This window comes from Canis lupus, chromosome 1 (genome assembly GCF_003254725.2).
Source record: "Canis lupus dingo isolate Sandy chromosome 1, ASM325472v2, whole genome shotgun sequence".
NCBI classification, from domain to species: domain Eukaryota; kingdom Metazoa; phylum Chordata; class Mammalia; order Carnivora; family Canidae; genus Canis; species Canis lupus.
The window spans coordinates 44,338,983-44,360,116 of NC_064243.1; the positions used below are offsets into that span (position 1 = coordinate 44,338,983).

The 21,134-nt window shown below is 44.0% G+C and overlaps 1 protein-coding gene across 1 annotated transcript in view; it reads right to left on the bottom strand.

Moving 5' to 3' along the window:
* Positions 1-20,076, bottom strand: part of CNKSR3 (CNKSR family member 3) — an 86,622-nt gene extending 66,546 nt beyond the window's left edge. Inside the window, exon 1 of the mRNA XM_025422587.3 lies at positions 19,674-20,076. Within this exon, the coding sequence (XP_025278372.1) occupies positions 19,674-19,725 (52 nt within the window). The 5' untranslated portion in view covers positions 19,726-20,076. The remainder of the gene's footprint in view (positions 1-19,673) is intronic.
* Between the last annotated feature and the right edge of the window lie 1,058 nt (positions 20,077-21,134).

Genomic DNA, 21,134 nt, shown 5'->3' on the forward strand with positions numbered 1-21,134 from the left:
TTTTCTCTCCAGGCAAAATCTTTAAGAGTGGAACAATTGCTCTTCTATTGCAAGGCAATTAAAGGCAGGCATGTGCTCCTACCTTGACTCAAAGCAGACACATTCCATGGAGCGCCAGGATTTGTAAAAGTTAATCCCAACTTTGTTAGAGAGACTAACAAGTTTTACCTTCCTACCTATCAAGTATTTACCAAAGAGAATTATTGTCTGGCCCTAGCTTGAGAAGATAAATGGACACCATCCCTGACCATCTCAAATGCAAAAGTCAATCCTACCATTTGGCCTTAAGATGAAAATGATCTTCTTAAAAGAGAAAAAGAATGTTAACTGCAGAGAATTAAACCAAACCAAACCAAAGCAAATTAAAACAAAAAAAAAGCGTAACTCTATTCCTCACAGCTCATTGCAACAGTATGTCACTTTCATTATAACTTTGGATCTGTAAAAAGCAAACAAAACCAACAATTACAATACTAAGATCTACAGTATGCAGTCTGCTTTTATAAGAAAGATAGTCTTAAAATGTTTTTATAATAATATATCGTGATCACCAAGGATAATAATTACCTACCTTACCCCACAAAATTGTTTTCAGATCTTCTGATGACAAGCCTTTATAAAAGACTAATTTCACCTCACTGATCACTTCCAGGAAATCTACCACAATTGCATTTAATAAAATAGATTATCTTATATCCTTAGATTTCACCCTGAATTCCTAAGGTTGTTTATAAGCATTTATACTTTTTTTTTCTCCCTTTTGTTATTAGTTAGTCTTAAGAAATGTTTCTTTTGGGCAGCCCGGGTGGCTCAGCGGCTTAGTGCCACCTTCAGTCCAGGGCGTCATTCTGGAGACCCAGGATGAAGTCCCATGTCGGGCACCCTGCATGGAGCCTGCTTCTCCCTCTGCCTGTGTCTCTGCCTTTCTCTCTCTCTATGTCTCTGTCTATCATGAATAAATAAATAAATCTTAAAAAAAAAAAAAAGAAATGTTCCTTTTCTCTTTGATTCATTAGAACCTGATTTTAGGAGATGGAATGTCTGTGGCAGAGCTGGAACATTACATTCGCTTATTTTAAAATTGGAATTTTAAAATCAGAAATAAGAAAAAGGTACCAATATGTATTCTACCTTAATAAAAGATTTTTGTAATATGCACTCTAGAGCTTTAAAAAAAAAAAAAAAGATGAAGGAGAAACCAAAAAACAAATCTTGGGATGGGAAACAAGGCATTGATGCAAAAAAGTTACAAAACAGAACTCCGGGTTACTAAAATATACAGAAAAGCATTTTAAATTAATTAAATAGATATGGATGTCCTCCAGGGATCCAGAAACATACTCAGAAATCGTTGTGGGGAGGAGAGGGGAACAGAAGCAAAACAAAACAAAACAAAACAAAAACAAAAACAAAAACTGACTGGTTTTTTAAATGGTAACTATTAAGAACTAAAATTTTACCTTGTTAAATTATTTTTAAAACCACATTCTACTGAATTATAATTGTGGACTGTTGAGGATGGAAGCTTTCCCAGAACTGAGTATATGTTTAACCCCGGGAATGATGTGGCAATGTCAGCCACCCACAACAATCTGGGAAACAATGCAAAGCAAGAGAAAGGGCAGCCACACCCTTCAGAGGTGGGTTCTTACTTTGGTTTTTTCATCCAACCATAATCAAGCCCCATTAGTTTTAAGTACAATCCGTATGTTCTTCCAGAGTTCAGGACCTTCGAGATGAACACCCACGTGGCGGCTTCTGGATCTGGTATAGCAAGTGTGATTCATCTGGGCCTGGGTCAGAAATGTCCAGAACATATATTTTCAAGATTTAGGTATAAACTACACCAAGCTAAAAGTGGAAAGGGCGGAAGAGAATGGTGTATCTCAGTGGTTGAACATCCTTCTGGGGTTGGGGAGAAAGAGCTTTCCTAAACTTTAGCTGGTATTTCTGACCCCTTCTGGATAATAAATTCCTTCAAATGCTATGCTATGCTTTGGCTCACCCCACTGGAGTGAAGACTGAACATATAAAGACTACATTATATGCTGAGCTAGAAACAATCATTAATCATTAATCAGCCATGGGCAGCAGATTGGAGGTGATAACACACAGAACACCCACAGCCCAAGGTGTGACCTGCAGGCCACACTCCCCCAGGCACTTAACTTCCTCTCTGTTCTCGCCTACCCCACCCACCCCACAGGCTCTGATCCTCTCCCTTCCTCACCACCTTCTTTCTCTCTCCCACCACCAGACTTCAACTTTTCTAATTCAAGTCAATGTTTCAGCATTTCTTGTTTTAATGAAGAATCTTTCTGTTTCCTTGTGCTAAAAGTCTAATCAGTTTCACATTTCACAGATCAAAGGAAATAAATACCCAGGAAGTCAAGTAAATTTTCACACAGAGCCTTTAACTTCTTGAGATTTGAGGGCTCCTTCTACAGTAGAGCGACTAGTTCACTCTGGGTCATAAAACCAGTATCATGCTTTGTTCCATAAGAGTCCATCAAGTAAGCACTTTCCTAACAGAATCCTGAATCAAGTAACATATAGTAGCCTTAAAAAATATAAATACATAGGGGCATCTGGGTAGCTCAGCAGTTGAGCATCTGCCTTCAGCTCAGGGCGAGATCTCAAGCTCCCAGGATCGAGTCCAACATTGGGCTCCCTGCAGGGAGCCTGCTTCTTCCTCTGCCTATGTCTCTGCCTCTCTGTCTCTCATGAATAAATAAATAAAATCTTAAAATATATATACATATATATGTATAGTTATATGGCTGTGAATATACCTATGTTTGTTCATGTATGTACACAGGCACACATACTTCCTCCAAAAAGGAAAGCCACTCAGAGATATAAATTCCTTGATTGGTTTCCGTCCGCTCATAGGCACAAACAAGGCCTTGGTGATCTGCCCTGCTCGCCAACCACCACCTCTCCAGCCTCATCTCTCTTCGCTCTACCCCCTGATAGATGCAGCACAATCAAGTTCTTTCAGTAGCTGGTACTTAAATGCCTGGCTCTCTCTTGCCTTTCAGTTCTCTGCCAAATATTTTCTTTCTCCTACTAATCTAAGCCAAGTTACCTCTTGCTCATACTACAGGTCTTGATTTGAAAGTGGCTTCCTCCAAGAAGCCATTCATGCATCACCCATTCAAATCTGAGATAAACACTCCTCCTCTGCACTCGTAGAACACCCTGCCTGTAGCTAAAATGCCTATGGACTTGTCTGTGTATTCTACTCAACAGAAGGTGCCAAAGACACCAGGGACCCTGTCTTGTTTACTGCACCTAGAAGGGACATTACATATGACAGGTACTCGATAAATATTTGATGACTTATATATAAAGTTAACTGGTTTACCTATTTGCACTAATTTTCCTAACAAATGGCCTCCATGTACAGGCTGTAACCAACATTACTTACATATTATTTTATGGCACTCTGAGTATTTCAGATAAATCTTACAATATATGGAGGCAAATCATCAGCAACAAGGAATTCTCCCAAGGTTTTAGATCTACCCACAACAAGTATTTTCTGCCTAAATGGGTTAACTATGCAATAACACATAACTCAGGTAGAGAGCTATTTAGTCAAATTTCCAAATTTTCATTTTCCAAAAAAAATGTAGGAAAAAATGGGGTCAAGAGAATTTCTGCTGAATAACTCTTCTCTATGGGAGCCACAGTACACAGTCACTCACTAAATGAATGGCTTTGTTAGTATTAAAATAAGAGATTGCATCATCTACAGTGTACTGTTACCCAGCTGGTGTAACATGAATTGATCAAATAGTTACTTACCAAACAGTTATCTATTTCAAAACTTGGGTACAGATTTTAAAGAATTAAAATATCATGCATTCAGTACCTAAGTCATACTGAGAATAAACCAGTGTTGTATTCATTCGGGAAGAATGGTGGTCCCTCAAGACATCAATTCCTCTTCTCCCATTTGCTCTTGGATTTACTCAGACTTTTACTGCCATCAACCCACTGAAACTAACTTGTCCAGTCCTCCACACAGTTCAAATGCCGGTCGGTTGTGTCCTTGCCTTATCCACCTGACAGTGACACTTGGCTCAGCTGACCACTCCTTCCTTCTGGTAGTGCTCTCTGCACTGGCCCTCAGCACCACTTTCTTCTAACGTTCCATCTGCTATAGGCAGCAATTTCACAGCAATCTTCCTGGTTGCTCATCTTCCAGACTTCTAAAGATTGGGTTCCCCCCATTTCCTTTTCTCTTCACTGGTCTTCACTCACTTATTTGGTGACCCATCTAGTCTCAAACCAGTCCCCACCTGCCCCATTAATCGAGACACATACATACAACCTCCTACTTCACTTGATGAACTAATATCCATTGCAATTTTAAAATCTGACTATTCCCTTAACCATCTCCTCCTTCCAACCCCCCAGACCAAACACTTGATAGGTAACCTCTTACACCAACATCCAATCTCCCAGTAAATGCTACTGGCCTTTCAAAACACCTGGAACATGGCCACTTCCCATGGTCGCCACAACTACCACTGGGTACAAGTGTCATCTTTCATGTGATTGCTGTCCTAGCATTCTATTACCTAATTCTACTCTTGCTCACTTCAGTCTTCTCAACGCAGCAACCACTGTAACCTTAAAATGCAAATCTGATAGCGCTCCTTGGCTCAAATCTTCCAGCAGGTCCCCAAACACCAAATAAAAGCCATGAACATATACTGATCTCTAAGGCTCTGCTCATCTGGTCTCCAATCTCAATCTCTGATCTCACCTCCTCTGCTCTTCCCTTCATTCACTCTGCTCCAGCCACACCAGGCACCTTGCTTATCCAACACATCAGGCACTCTCCTGTCTCAGGGCATTGCACCTGCTGTTCCCTCTGCCCAAACACCTCTTCACCTGTTAGCCTCATTGCTCACCGAAATCCTTCCCCAGTCACCACAGTTAAAATTGCATCCCCATTCCCTTCCTGCCTCCACCTATGCACCCCTTCCCCACAATATATACCATGTCTATGTGTTGCAAATATTACTTATATTCTGTCTACCTCCACTAGAATAGCAGCTCCAAGAAGACAGAAACTACCATATCTTATTCACTGTTGTATCCTCAGCTCTTGGAACACTACCTGGCACGATGTGGGCATACAATAAATATTCGTTGAATGAATACATGGTGACTATGAACCCTCACCAGAGTTTGTGGAAGTACTAGTTAACAGGGCACTCTAATTAACAGACTAAGAGTTAGTTAAATGCAAAGAGTTAGAGTTCTGGGGACGCCTGGGTAGCTCAGGGGTTAAGCACCTGCCTTTGGCCCAGGGTGTGATCCCGGGGTCCTGGGATCAAGTTCCGCATCGGGCTCCCTGCATGGAATGGAGCCTGCTTCTCCCTCTGCCTATTTCTCTGCCTCTCTCTCTCTCTCTCCCTCTCTCTCTCATGAATAAATAAATAAAATAAAATCTTTTTTTTTTTATTTTTTTTATTTGTTTATGATAGTCACAGAGAGAGAGAGAGAGAGGCAGAGACACAGGCAGAGGGAGAAGCAGGCTCCATGCACCGGGAGCCCGATGTGGGATTTGATCCCGGGTCTCCAGGAACGCGCCCTGGGCCAAAGGCAGGCGCCAAACCGCTGCGCCACCCAGGGATCCCCAAAATAAAATCTTAAAAAAAAAAAAGTTAGAGTTCTATTTCTCCTGATGTGGCCTAGTGACACAGTATTTCACCAAAAACTTTGTTTCCAGAACTAAAATTAATGTGAAAAAATAAATAAATAAATAAAATAAAATAAAAGTGAAAGACAAGTGGCTTCATTTCAGAACACCAGGTAAATGGAGTCAGTACTAATACAAAAATCATAGATAGGAAATTAGCAAGTTTTAATAGAAATGTCAGCCATTCAGAATACTGGGAAAGACACTGTAAGAAAAATAATCTATGACTTTATAGCTGATCCTATTAAGAATCTATTAACTTTACCTGAGGGAAATTACAGAAGAAATTATACCTACATCTAAGGGTTCGTTGGGCTGATGATGAATAAGAAAATGGGCCATATCATACCTATTGCAGGAGGACCAGCCGCCCATGCCCTTTGGTGTGAGGTCTTTGAAGAGCCCTACATACCCTTGGCTCTCCATGTTGGTCCTTCTACTCATTCATTTGCTCTGGCAGCCCAGAGAAAGCACTAATCCCAGGAAACAAGCTCGCCCACCCACACAGCAATTGAGACCAAGCATGTTAGCCAAAACTGCTATTCTCACTAAGCACTGGACAAACCTTCAAGGACAACTCCAAGATGAATTCTGCATTTTATCAGCACTGATTTTATATGTCCATTTACATGCTGCCCTCTAGGACCGTCATCTTCTCCATTTTCTTTTGCATCCCATACCCTCTAATGCACCATACAGAAATAATTCTAGGTGTCATATTCATGTATATTGCATCATTTCACACTCAAGTATGAGGACCTACATTTCAGCTAACACTATTCTATTTTAACACATTTCATGTGCCAAGCTGCATGATATTTACACCTCATTAAAACATGAGACAATCATAGTGCTGTAATAAGAGAGGGCACTGTGTTTTCTTAAGGGTTTGAATCATGTAAGATGTTGGTATACCATGCAAGATGTATCTTCTACAAACTGGAAGAGCTTTAGAGGTTGGTATCTATAAGGTGTGTTCATCCTTGAACCTGCAGAACAGCTGCCCCTAGAATTCAACTCAGATTACTGGTGCTGCCATGAGAAGTCACTGAGCCACAAAACCTGGATATGAAAGTCCCTTCTACTACTCACTCATCAGACCCTGCTGGAGCTCCCAGTCCTCTCTTGGTTGGTACCTCTCTCATCATTCTTTTCCCTGCTTTTGTTCCCAAGGCTTCTGTTGTAACTCAAGCCTCCTCAGCAATCACTGAGAACTCCAAGTGCCCTCTAAAGCAAGTCTCTTAATCCCTAATCACTCTTCCTCAAAGTTCTCCCCATTTCCCACAATTTTAGCAGCAACACGCCTCCATTCAAACCCCTCTATTATTTCCCCAGTGAATTAAAAACAAAGTTCCTAAAGATCAGTTCTCAAGCTGTGGTTCATGAACCAGCTGCAAAAGACATCCAGGGCTGCCTCCTAAACACGTGGCTCTAGACTCCCTCACCTAGAACACTCGCAGACTCTGGCAGTTAGGACCACAAACCATTTAGTCCATACTACTGACTCTTATGCCCACTAAAATCTAACCACTCCTTAAGTCTTTCTGATTCCTAAGCATCCTGAAGACAAGAGGCCTACCAGAGAGTAGCCATTGCTCTAATCAAGAGAAAAATCATTTCTCTTCACATGTACAAAAAGAGAATAAAAACCACCTTTAATTCTATCATCCAGAGATAACTCGTGTTGGCACTGTATTTCCTTCCAGTCTGTTTTTTAATGAATATTCACACAATCTCAGAATTGTAACTTACGAGAAAACCAGAACCTAAAATCATTAAGTGACTATCCAAAGGTTACATCATCCTTATCAAATATATTTGAAAATCCATCTTTCCCCATTTACAACAGCCCAATCAAATATTTTTAAAAAGAAATGAAACAGAGACACCTGGATGGCTAAGTTGGCTACGGAATCAACTTCTGATTTTGGCTCAGGTCATGATCTCAGGGTCATAAGATCAAGCCTCACATTGGGTTGGGCTCTGCTAAGTGTGGAGGCTGCTTAAGATTCTCTCTCTCTCTCTCTCTCTCTCTGCGCCTCCCACTCCCACTCCCATGCACCTGCATGTGCACTTTCTTTCTGAAAAAAAAAAAAAAGAAAGAAAGAAAGAAAGAAAGAAAGAAAGAAAGAAAGAAAGAAAGAAAGGAAGAAAAAGACAATAATAATAAAGAAAAGAAACAGATACAGTTTTCTCCAGAATTTATTTTATTGGGTGGTAAAATTACAGGTTAAATTTAAGTAGGTTAATTCAAATCATACCATTAATAATAGAAATGTTTTTCCCTTGCCCTCAAAACTTATTGCCAGCCAGCTTATGTCAGTACCTGTCAAAGAGCAGCTATGTGACAGGTCAGGTTCTGGAATCAAATGTGTCTTGAGTCAAACCCCATTTACTTATTATGCAACCTCAGAGAGGTCAGGGACTGGTTTTCTTAACTCTAAAATGAAGACAATGAAAGTGCTGCTGTCAAAAAAGCATTTTGAGGACTAAACGAGATCAATTCACAAGAAAAAGTCCTGGCAAGGGCCTGGCACCTAGAGAATCTCAATGTCACCTGCTAACTGCTGCCTCCTTACTCTCATGAGCTTCTTGACAACAGGCCTCATTTATAACTGACTCATCTTTTTGTCCCTAGTATGAAGCAGAATAACTGGTATGAAAAAGAAAATAAGTAGATAGACAGACTTTTATACTTTCAAAAGGAAATGAATGGTTGAAATAAAAACTTAATGAACATTTAACAGAAGATTATCTATAATGAATATATGTTTGTATGTATATACGTGTGTGTATGTGTTCTGTATATGCATGTTACATATGTATTATTATACATATACATGGACTTTTTACTTATACAGCAAACCAAAAGTTTAAAACAATCCATAATTATTGTTGAGAAATTTGTAGATTGCATTTTGGAGTGAGTACTACCCCCAGTTTAAGTACTAATGTACTAATGCTAGTGCTTTTCTTCTTGTTTTGTTTTGTTTTCCAATTCACCCTGAAAAGACCTTACATCAACTGTTTAAACTTACTAAATCAAACAGGACCCCACAAACTAGCACAAAGATTCGGAACAGATACCCTACTTTAAAAATCTTTCCGTACAAAGGGATGAATTTATGTATGAATGAAATCTTTCTGTACAAACAGAAACAGTTCCTGTCAAGGGCCAACACCACACAGCCAATGGCAAAGTAAACTCAATCGAGAGTAGCCAAATTCCTGTTTTCACACTGATGGGTAACTACCTAATGATCTGCTACGTCCATTAAAGCATTGGGCTTTTTGACCTAACAATACCTGCATGGAACTATGCATTCCAACATCAGAAATAATGGAACTAATTAAATAGCAAAGTGAAATCATAGGTAACAGATTTTCTAAATAACTGATGAATTACTAGAAAGCCAACTGTATTCACATCTTACAGGTATGTTTCTCACTCGGGCATTAACACTTGACCATGGCTGTCCACAGAGGGAATTACAAACTGGCCTGCAGATGTATTTTGTTTGTCCCATGCCAAAAAAACTGTAAACAGTTTTCTACAAACTGGAAAATGTCATGTCCAAAACCAGATTTCTAGCCTCACTGCGCAAACAACAACAAAAATCAGAAGATCTGGAAACTGTAGGTCCTGTCAGCAGAAACTGAGCCAATGAATATGTCTTTGGGTTTGCCACACTCTTTACCACTTCCTACTGACTCACATAGTCCTACATTTCAATTTCTGACACTGCCTGTCTGGCCACTGTAGGCCTCTGAGTTTGCAACTCCTGTTCCAAGTCTGAGGGCCAATCCTGGTCTTCAGTGCTCATTTCTGTAATACCTTTTATATTTTGCACTGTCTTGGCTTTGAACAACTACAAGGGGCGGGGGGGGGGGGGGTGCTGCCAAACTCCACCTGTGCTGATTCAATGTCCATGTACTGAGACAAAAGAGCTTCCACCTTGAGCTGCAACCTATTTGCTGCTTTGAGGAATTCTCTTTTCTGCTTTTTCTTTCCCTCACCTCTCTTTGCATCTGCCTGCCCAGTTCAAAGCCAAAACTTGAGTGCTAAGTGAGAGAGAACAACTATCCACCCTCTCTCTCAAAATGGAAAGAAGGAGGGGGTGTTACATTCTGCTCTTCTATTAGAGCAAGGTCTGAAAATTCCACCCAAAACCTAAACAGGTCCCTTCAGACCATGAAACATTCCTCTCCTTCTGTGTTTTCCTGGGGCCCAGCACTCTGAGGTACACAACAAAAGAATCCCCTGGGTCTGGGGCGGAGCAGCTGGCTAGGAGCCCACACGGATAACAGCTGTGACCCTTCCCTGCCCACTCCGTGAAAGGACACTCACAGACAGAGGTACATTAACTCATCCACTGAAATACGTAACAACCATCCCTACTGGAAAAGCTCTCCTTCCCAACTGCCCATTATGTATTAATGGAAAACCAACTGTAGATAAGAATTACGCCTTAAATCATTTATTTTTATATGTTCTACATGAGTGGTATGGATCAATGGTCCTCAAATTTTAGTCAACACCAGAATCCCCTGAGGAACTTGATACAATGCAGCTTCCTGGGACCCAACCCCAGAGTGTCTGACTCTGAGTCTGCGGTGAGGCCCAAGAATGTACATGTGTAAGTTCCCAGCTGATGTGGATGCTGAGAAAGTAAGTTCAAGAATAACAATAATAAGATGTTGGGGGGGGAGGTGTGGTGCCACATGTATGGGGCTGAGAAAGGGTCTCAAGAAAATCTCAGCTTAAAAATGTCAGGAGTCAGGTTCAATATTCATATACTTATAGGTGCTTACTGAGTGTACTGATTAGAAGGCACCAGATAAGAATGAAGACTCTCCTCACATCCAAAATGGGTCTTTCTTCACAGATCAGCATTATGTAAGATTCTCCAACTTGGCCCAGGGGTATTTATAACCAAACCACTTCATACTACATGTCTCTAGGCATATTTCTAACAGAGAGTATTTGTGGTTTTTTCAATATCATTACTAACAATTTTGACTTTAGCGTAGATAGTCACTACTCATACTACTCAAGCCATGTTATCTATGCATGGTTCATGTAAGACTCCACCTGGAACCCATGTTAAGAAGATGCTCACATCTTCAAAAAGTATTATATGAAGTCTGGTCCACTCTACATAGGAAGCTAGTTTTCTTGTCTCAAAGATCATATTCCAGGTAGTTTGACTTGACTACCTTTAAAACATTGTAATATAAAATTACTCTGAGAACATGAAAAGACTATTCAATTAACACAGTTTAAAGTTGGAAATACACACACACACACACACACACACCTAAATCCAAAAGCAATGAATTTCCCCTTGGCTTCAAATCTCTGAAAATAGGAAATAGAATGTTTCCTTTCACTAAAAGGTTTTCCTCAGGAAAGCATGATTCAGATTATCATAATCACTGCCTTTTCTGATAGATAACACGTAGGGGTTTCTCCTCTAAAAGGGCTGACAGATTTTCTTTCTTCTTGGGGGTAAAGGGAGATGCATGTAGTAAGCTTCCAGGGTACTCTCCTATAAGCCTACCTACCTTCATTTCCCTCCCACTCTACCTTGTTGATAAGTAACGCATTAACTGTTTAAAAACGTGTTCAACTCCAACCTGTTAAAAATTTCTCAATTCACCATCTATTCAACCAAAAGCATGGTGGCTCTCTTTTCTAAGGCAAAAGTGGGATAGTTTCTCAATGAAGCAAAAATATTTTAAATCAGATTTATCTATGAGTTCCTTTGACTCAAACATTTCTTAAGTTTTCCTACAGAAAGCTTTCTAGCTTTTACAACCTACTGATCTTCATTCTAAGGAACTGTTTTGCTCTAATAAACACAACTGCATTTGCCCTTCTGATCCCAGGTTAAAAACTGTTCAATCAGCCATTTGATGTCAAAGAAAACAAACTAGGCTATGTCCACTTTCACAAAACCCCTATTCATAGATGAATAAACAGCCTTAGAAACTGTAGCTCCCAGCAAAATGTGCCAGGAAAGAACAATACAGGGAACAAAGCATGTGAATGCAAAAAGACAGATTGCACTCTCTATTTAAACGACAAGAGAGTAATCAGGATGAGGGGAGGGTGGGAGCTCTCCTAACCCTAGTAAGGAAAAAAAAAAAAAACCACAAGTATACATATATCACAATTTCAAACATAATTTCAAAATGATTTATCAATGAACTGACTCTATCTAGAACTTGGCTTCTCAAATGCTGGAGCCACCAAAGCTTAATCCAAAATGCCATCATGTCCAAAACAGTGTAATGCATTCCAGCTGGACCCCCTAAATTCACTTCTGCCCCAGAATCCAAATCAAATTTGTCACTCCCCTATTTTCCACATCAACTAGAAAAAAACTGCAAACACTAGACCAAGATCTGTAAAACCCCATAGGATTTTACCTCTGTATATCTCTCACCCCATCTCTACCCACCCCTTCCCCTCACCATCACCATCCTTGCTCTTCAAGACTCCACCACACTTCCTTTGCTCAAACACTCCAAATTCATTTGCACCTCAGGGCCTTAGCACTGGCTGTGGGTCTACGTATGTGTGTGTGTGTATGTCTCTGTGTATGATTGTACCAAATAGAAACGCTAATTGCATCGCAGACAAAAAAAAACTACAACATGACACTCAAAATAAAGATTAGGAGTGTCAAAAAAAAGAAATGATGTATTCCATTCCTGAGGCGTATTCTGAAACAAAGCAACACAATGAACAAACCACAATAAAATAAGTAACTAGCAGTAAGTGTCTCGAATGCTAAAGGTCAGGTTCAAAATACGTAGGGTCCTCCTGAGGCTGTGTAATTGAAAAAAGAAAGAAAAAAGAAAGGAAAGGCCTATGCCCCATGAGTATAAATACTAAATGGATAATCAGGAAACACAAAAGTCAGTTCTTTGCAGCTGCCCCCTCCCACATGTGTCAATTAGGAGAAGACAAAATACACCCACCTTGGCCAGAGGAGGAACCAGGTCTGGACTGGACAGAACAAGGGAACAGAAGTGTGTGGAGTCTGGTCCCAGTGCCTGCCTGGCCTTTGCCCTTGGACAACTCATTTAACATCCAGAAGCCAAAATCTCCTCATCTGTAACAGAGATGTGGCTTCACTGCACATTTCTCAGGCTTATGAAAAGACTCAAGAAAGAACATACATACATGGAAGAGCTCTGCAGAGCTCATGTAAATAAAACTTGTCTTATTTGTTAGAAGCTTAAATGATGGCTAAGCCTGGGGTGAAAACTCTAGGAATACCACGAAATGAGAGTAAAATGGGAAATCAAGGTGAGAACACGAAATGTCCCAGAGCAAGAACCCAATAGGCTAGGAACGGTCAGAGCTGGTGGCAGCGACACAGAAGCGTGGGACACAGAAGAGAGACGCCCAGCTCCATGCAATGCTCTGAACACAGACACGGCAGCTTCCAGGTGGGACTCGAGCATGAAGAGGTCACTCCTAACCTCTATGGAGACCGAACGGAGACACCTGGCCTCGGCACAGCACACACTTTTAAATTTTGAGAACTGCTCTGATGTTCCCAAAATAACATTCTGTGTCATTTTCACCAACTGTGAAAGCTCACAAAATCTGCTAATTGTGGTAAACTCTGGGTGGTCACAAAAAGCCCGCCTCATCCTCCAACGTCCACTTGACAATCCTGATAACAAATTCCAACCATGATGCCCACTGGCCATCCCACAGCTCCCTTCTTACTACTTGTAAGAAACAAAAACAGAAACAGAAAGGTTGTCAAGAGAGCTCTTCGAGTCCCAAAACATACCTACAAAATCTCAGGGGAAATGTCTCATTTAGTTTGCAGAGAATTACCTGATGCTGTTGCTAGGTGGTGCTTATAAATACAAGCACACACCCTAAGATTGCCTTTTTGCTTTAATTAGTGGCCAAGTCAAGCATCCTCAAATGAAGTGCCAACATTTAAGGACTTAAATAAAACAGACTGAGACTGTGTCAGATCAGATAGCAGAACCTACCAGCAGAGTATAAAAATGTGTTTGCAGTCATGTGCTAGAGCTCCTCAAACTGTACTGAGCACACGAATCACCCGGCGATCATCAGAAAATGCAGATTCTGGTTCAGCAGGCCTGAGCTTCTGCATCTCTAATAAGCTCCCAGGTAATATGGACTGCTGGCCATGGACCAGGTGCCAGACAGCAGTCGACATTTGACAGCATGAGCCAGCCCTAACGTTGTGTCCACTGGAAGTCCAGTTACTATTTAAAAAAAAAAAAAAGGTTGAGATAATATGGTTTGGATTTATCGACCCAAAGAAGGTTCATGATATTTGCAATTGATGTCTTTCACTCAGCTAGCCAAGAATCTTCCCGATCCCCTGCAAGTCCTGCCCTGGATCCTCTGAGTGGTTGTCAAATAGCAGGGAAATGTCTTCGGGACTGACTGGTACCCTGATAAGAAGTTGACCTTATGACACACCCGATGGCTCCGAGAGGAAAATCTGTGACCTGGGGCTACAGAATAAAAGGAAGCAATAAAAACAGGAGTAGTAATTTATTGAGAACTTACGTAAGACCACAAACTCAGGGATAGAACTGGGATAGAGCTCCCGAATGTGATTCCCGGGCCCACACTCACCACGGAGCTCCACTGTCCATGTGCAGGCCATGATGCGATGGAGTCACGGGGGACAGGAAGGTGTTTACGAGCACCACCACTTTTAAATATGGGACCCTGAGCATGTTCTTTCTCTCTCTCCCTCTCCCTTTCCCTCTCTCTCCCTCTCTCTCCGCTTCAGTTTCTTCAGCTTTAATATGGGTTAATAATGGTTTGCACACCTCATTGGGTTTTCTGAGAATTGTAGGAGTCAAGATAAAGCACTTAGCACCATGTCTGACACATCATAAATGCTTCTGTAAACGTTTTTCTATTACTATGACTATGACAACTCTATGGCTAGAACCCAGGAAATAGACTAGAACCAGGAGGAGAGTAGAATCAAGAGAAGAGTTTCCAGCCTACGAAGGAGACCTACAACTGTCAAAAGAAAAGGACCTCCTTTTTTCACTGACCACAAGGCTAACGGGAAAAATACATCCTAGTCGGAATCAGGATTATGGGAAGAACTGGCCTCTGTATGGATTGGCAGCAGGAGGGGGCCCAGGGGCCTAATACTGGAGTTGACCTACTATGTACCAGATCTGTATAGATAACATTGAAATTCTAGCCCCTCCAGAACCAAACAGTGAGGCGCTGTAAGACTGCCAACTTGCCACATACTAACAGACGTTACAGGAAGAGCAGTCCCTGAGGTCGGACCGCAGAGAATGGGCAGATGCCCTGAATCCCACAAGAAACCCTTCTACTCCTGCCTGGTGATGGAGAAATGGTACCATGCTAGGAGCCAGAAGCTAGCCAGAGAGACTTCTCTTCTGCCACTAAGGCTGGGTCTTATGATGTGCTCCTCAACAACACACTTACTGAGAACCAGCCTATTCCAGGCCCAGCAAGGACCAACGGCACTTCTAGCCCAAATCAGTGGTCCTTCCTCCTTGTCAAAGACACTTCCCAGTGGTCTGAAAACAGAAACACAACTTGGGTAGCTGCATTTTCTATTGCAATTTCTAATATTTAAAACAAGCTTACAGACAAAGATTTCATATGACTTACAGTTTTGACCTGAGAAAGCTTAATAGGAATGAAAGCAGCGCCTTTTCTAAAACAGGGCTGAACCTCAGGCTTGATGTTAACTGGGAAATTATGACATGTATCCTACTTTGAGAACCTATAAAGATCAATACATATAAATTACTGTGTGTCAGACACTGCTGGCTGCTTCCCAATATCTATTCCCCACTCCCTCTTCTTTCTCACTAAACAAACTCCAATTATTTTTCAGGGCTATCATATACCCAGTTAAAAAAACAAAACTATAGTAACTAGCCTCCCTTGCAGCATGAGGCTACGTGACAGTCTGGCAACTGAGATGTAAGCCAACTCACTTGATGGAGCTCCCAGGAGGAGACTTGGTGACCACCAGTCTTTTGCCTTCTCTGGGTCTCCCTTCTCCTGCCTGGAATAAAGACGTGAGCCTGGAGGTGGAACAGCCATCTTGCGCTGAGGCCTTAAGTATGAAGATGAATGCTACTTGCTACACCACATGCTAAGAATGCCTGAAGAGGATGGCAGGAGCCTGGGCCCCTGACCACATCATGGAGCCCCCATCTACCTCTGAATTCCCCATCTCCAGACCTCCTTTTACAAGAGAAAACCAACACTCCCATTTGGCTAAACTCCTGTAAATTGGATTTTCAGTTATGGGCGCCAGACACTATCCTCACCTGATATACATTGTTAAAGATCATTTGCTCTGCAAAAACCTTTGGAATTATTTAAAGGCAGAGTGCCATGACCTGTGAACTCATCTGATTTACAAATAATCTCCCTGACATACACTAAGTAGGTAGGATAAGACACACATGTACCAAGTACCTCTCCTCCACTAACATGGTATTAATAACTCACATCGTGGGAATCTGAAGGTCTGCTCCTCAATGTGGTGAAGATTCTGAGAGTCCTCTAAGAGTAAGAACCTCCTGAGAAGATGGGAGTAAAGCCAAAGCACCCAGGCTCACATGCTGCTGTCACTTCCCCCTGTGTGACACAGATCAAGGTACTAAACCTTTCTGTGCTCAGAATGGAACTACAAAATGGAAAAATCTGTTCCTACCTCAAAACGTGGTTACATATGTTAAACAAGTGAATACTTGTACATTCCAAAGAACTGAGCCTGATATGCTGCAAAGATTTATGGAAGACCTACTAAAATTATGATGAAATTGGTGACAGACAGTATAGCTAAACATTCATACAAATGAAATTTATAATAATAATAATAATAAAATCCACATGAATTAGTTTCTTCCATAGACATAAATTCTTTTTCCTAATGCATGCACCTGCCTCATAACCTCATTCACGAGGGAGGGCAAGCTGTAAGGTATGGTCAGGTTTCGACAGCTTTAAATCCAACGGTTTCTACGATGCTCACAATTACCATACCATACTCCTGCAACACCAAGAGTGGCAAAGTCTACACGAAGAACTGCTTATCAGGAGGATGTATTTATAAAGTGGGTGTTGGATAGAGAGGTTAGCAAAGACAACTAAAAATAGTTGTATAAGCAAACAAGTTTGCATTAAGTCAATAGTTGATTGAAAAGTCAATACTTTCGCATCATTACTATGAGAAATATTTATGCAATGTGTCGTGCAATTTGGAAGAATGCAGCCTCTTGTTTAAGAGTCTGCCACACTCGCTCTTGTTATCTTTTCTAGGTTCTAACACAGAAAGTATCCAGGTCATTCTATGAGGCTGTACTTAAGGTCCAAAAGGGTGCAAGCATTCTGTATCAAGTTGCCACATGCTAACCACAGGTATGTAACCTAATCAGTGTCCAGTGCTCCTGATACCAAGATATCAAACCACTCATAACTACTCTTTCACGTCAGTAGGAAACTTTCCCTGGATGAAAGAAATCTCAGGTCATAACGTCAAGGCAATTGGATACCAAAAACCTTTGAATCTGCTCTTCCTTTTAGATACTAAGTAAACATAACAGGATGTGAATTTACACTTCTCCAAAAAAAAAAAAAAATAAGACATGAATCTTGAGGGTGTGAAGATCTCACTCCAAAACCTTCCTGTGTGCCTGTTACCATTTTTCTAGTTGTACATTATCAAGTAGGCTGGCAGGGGCGTAGGAAAGCCAAAGACTGATAAACTGTAACCCCTTCTTTACTCTGGAGCAGTATGCTCCAACAGAAATACACTGCAGGGCACAAATGTGAGGCACATGTCTAATTTTCCATTTTTTAGGAGCCACAATTAAGAAGATAAAAATAAGTAGGTGAAGTTAATTTTAATTTAATTTTTTTAATTTTTATTTATTTGTGATAGTCACAGAGAGAGAGAGAGAGAATGAGGCAGAGACACAGGCAGAGGGAGAAGCAGGCTCCATGCACCGGGAGCCCGACGTGGGATTCGATCCCGGGTCTCCAGGATCGCGCCCTGGGCCAAAGGCAGGCGCCAAACCGCTGCGCCACCCAGGGATCCCAATTTTAATCATAAATCTTATTTAACCCAACATACCCAAAATAGTCACTTCCACACATAGTAAATATGAAAAATTTGGTAATTTACTTTTTTTTTTTTTGCACTAAGTCTTCACATGGGTGTATTTTACACTTAAAACACACTACAATTCTAACCAGCCCACTTTGAGGGCTTAAGAGTCACATGTGGCTAGGAGCTACCCTGTTGCTTCAGAACAGCTGTTGGAGGTCCAAACCTGCTGAAAATCAGCCGTTTCTCAAGTTGCTTCTATGATGGACACATGGGTAAAACCAACTCAGTCTCAGCAAGTCACCAGTTGGGGGGGTCTGGTGCTGTCTTGAACAGGAGAACATACCCCATTTCAAAATAGGGTCTGAGGACTCACAGCTTTTAAGTCAACGTTTTGTGCCAAGCACTGGCAATGCTATTTACTCTTTACCTAGGCAAACCTAGTCACCAGTGTATAAGCTTGTGCTGCGTTCATCCTCATTTTAAGTAAGAGCCCAGGAAATTCTGGTCCTTGGACAAAGCTCTTCTCTGTTCCCGGTACAGCAGGAAATGATTAGGCATTCCCCACTGACACATGCCATATGGCCCATCTATCTAGAACATCCCATTCCACGTGGTCTCTGTGTACTATGCAGGCATGAGAAATGAGATGCAGAGATGATCAGTTTCCATTACGCCCCAGCCACGGGTGAGGAGACAGTTGGAAAGATGACCTGATCTTACCAGTATTACCTACCTCACAGGTTTACTGTGATGACCAAAGGCAATAACAGAGAGAGAGTTCTTAGCAAACTGTAAAGCGCTATACAATTCTAGTTATTATTACTGAGAAAGGACACCATTCCTCACCTGGAAGAGCAGATAGAAGAAAGAAAAAAAATAGTGACTTGAAACCAAGAGATGATAAGCTGGGGGGCGGGGGGGGAGGGGAGGGGAGGACCCATGAAAACAGAGGTGGTTTTTGTGGGCTTCCTTTCTTTGGAAGAGTACAAAGAGGTTTGAAGAAGCTCTATCACTCTTGCCTGGAAATCTTGGGTGGCCCTAAAAAGTAAGCCGGGGCACTCTGAGTACAGCTTCTACCCCTGCTCCATCACCCATCACACCCCAACCCCACTGCTTTTCCTCATCCCAAATACAACTCAGGACAGTTATTCTAAACAGATCTCTTCTTGCCAGGGTCTAACTGTGGCCTAAAAACGCAGCGCCACGGCCGGGGGCGGGGGCGGGGGCGGGGGTGGGTCCTGGCACCTTCCCCAGCAAGTCCCCAATCCAGGGAGTCTGGCTCAAGGCTTGTCGCCGGCGTGAACGCCGCGATGCTGGCTGTCCCGCTGCCCTGTCGCTTCTCCAACAAAAACAGAGGCTCGGCGGCTCGCCCGGGTCTCCCTCCCTTTACCTGTCCAACCGCCGCGTCCCGCCGGCGAACTACTCCGGGCCGGCGGCATTTACGAGGTCCGCGGGGAGTCACCCACACAAAGGCGCCTTGTGCCTCTCCGCCCCGGGACGGGCAGCCTAGGAGCCGGGCACCGCACCCGGGCGGGGGGGGGGGGGGGGCAGGGGGGGCGCCCCCCGGCAGGTCCCGAGCTCGGCGCCCCCAACCTCGCTCTCCGCTCCACCGCTGGACGCTGGGGCTCCCCTCGGCCCGCCTTAACCCGCACCCCCAAAAGCAGGCACCAGAGCGAGGGTGCACGGGCCGCTCCGAAGTTTGCATTGTCACCGCGCAGCGCTCCGGACGCGTCTCGCCTGAAGGAGCCGCAGCGCACCCCGCGCCCCGCGCCCCGCGCCCCATCCCTGCGCGGGACACCCGGGCCCCCACCCCCGCTCACCTCTAGTCCACTCCACCACCTGCTTGGGGCTCCACTTGGTCACCGGTTCCATGGTAGGTGGCTGTGCTCCCCGCTGGGCTAGGTCGGCGGCAAGTCTTGCTCCCAGGGCCCGCGGCCCCTTCCCGGGAGGGCGCGCGGTGCGGCTGGTCCCCGTGCGCCGGAGCGCCCCGTCAAGGCTGCATGACCGCGGTCAGCCCGCCAGCCCCGCGCCGCTCCGCCGGGACGGCCCTCGGGACGGCCCTCGGGGCGGCCGCGCGGCTCCTCCTCCAGCTGCCACCGTCCAGCTGCGGCTCCTCCTCCTCCCCCCGCCGCCGGAGCCCCGGCACAGCTGCGGCTCCTGGGCGACGGCAGCTGCGGGGACGCGAGGCCGTGACCCCAGGCCCCCCGGGCCTCGGCTCCGCAGGGGGCCCTTGGGGCCCGGCCGCTCCCCGCCGCCCGCCCGCCCGCCCGCGCCGACGGCCGGCACCTCTAGCTCGGGCCCTCGGGCCGTGCGCTGCGCCCCCCTCCGGCTCTCCCGCTCTCCCGCTCTCCCGCTCTCCCGCTCTCCGCGCCGCGCTCCCCCGGGTCTCCGCGCCGCGTGCGCCGGCGTCCCCGAGCCGGCCCGGCCGCGGGTCCCACCTCCCGCGCCTCCCTCCGGGGCTGGACTTGGGCAGGGAGGAGCGCCGGCGAGCGCGCTCGGGTTACAAAGTTTCAGCTCGGGTCGCTGCTCGCGGAATAAGAGAGGGGCGGGGCGGAGGACCCGGGGAGACTCGTGGGAGGGGGTGGGTCCGCCCGAAAAGGCCGACTCGGGTTACTTTCCCTCTCCAAGCCCTGCGCGCTCAGCCGGAGTGTCCCGGGCCCTGCTTTCCTTTTCAAGGGGCGGGTTGTAGGTCGTACGTGCATCCCGGAGAGCCCTTTGGCTTGGGTGAGGCCCAGGTCCTATTTGGTAGCAGAACAGTCTGTCTCCGTGTGAGCAACAATACACCAAAAAAAAAAAAAAAAAAAAAGTAGGATCTGCATGTTCTGTTCATTTTCAGCGCTTTGCATCAGAATCGCTCTGCGATTAAGCTTTCTTCATTTTAAATCTTTTTTTTAATATTTATTTATTTATGATAGTCACACACAGAGAGAGAGAGAGAGGCAGAGACACAGGCAGAGGGAGAAGCAGGCTCCATGCACCAGGAGCCCGACGTGGGACTCGACCCCGGGTCTCCAGGATCGCGTCCTGGGCCAAAGGCAGGCGCTAAACCACTGCGCCACCCAGGGATCCCCAGGCTTTCTTCGTTTTAAATATCTCAAGGCAAAATTATTTCATTTCGTATTTTAGGTGACACTGTGACAATGTAACCCAGTTGGTGTTTGTTTGTTTTAATGCCCTGCACACCAGCCCGATGTTATTTCCTTCTCCAGAGACAGCAAGCTCACCAAGAGTTTGGGCTACTCACTTCACTCTCCACTTCATCCATTCTAACCTGCAGTGGA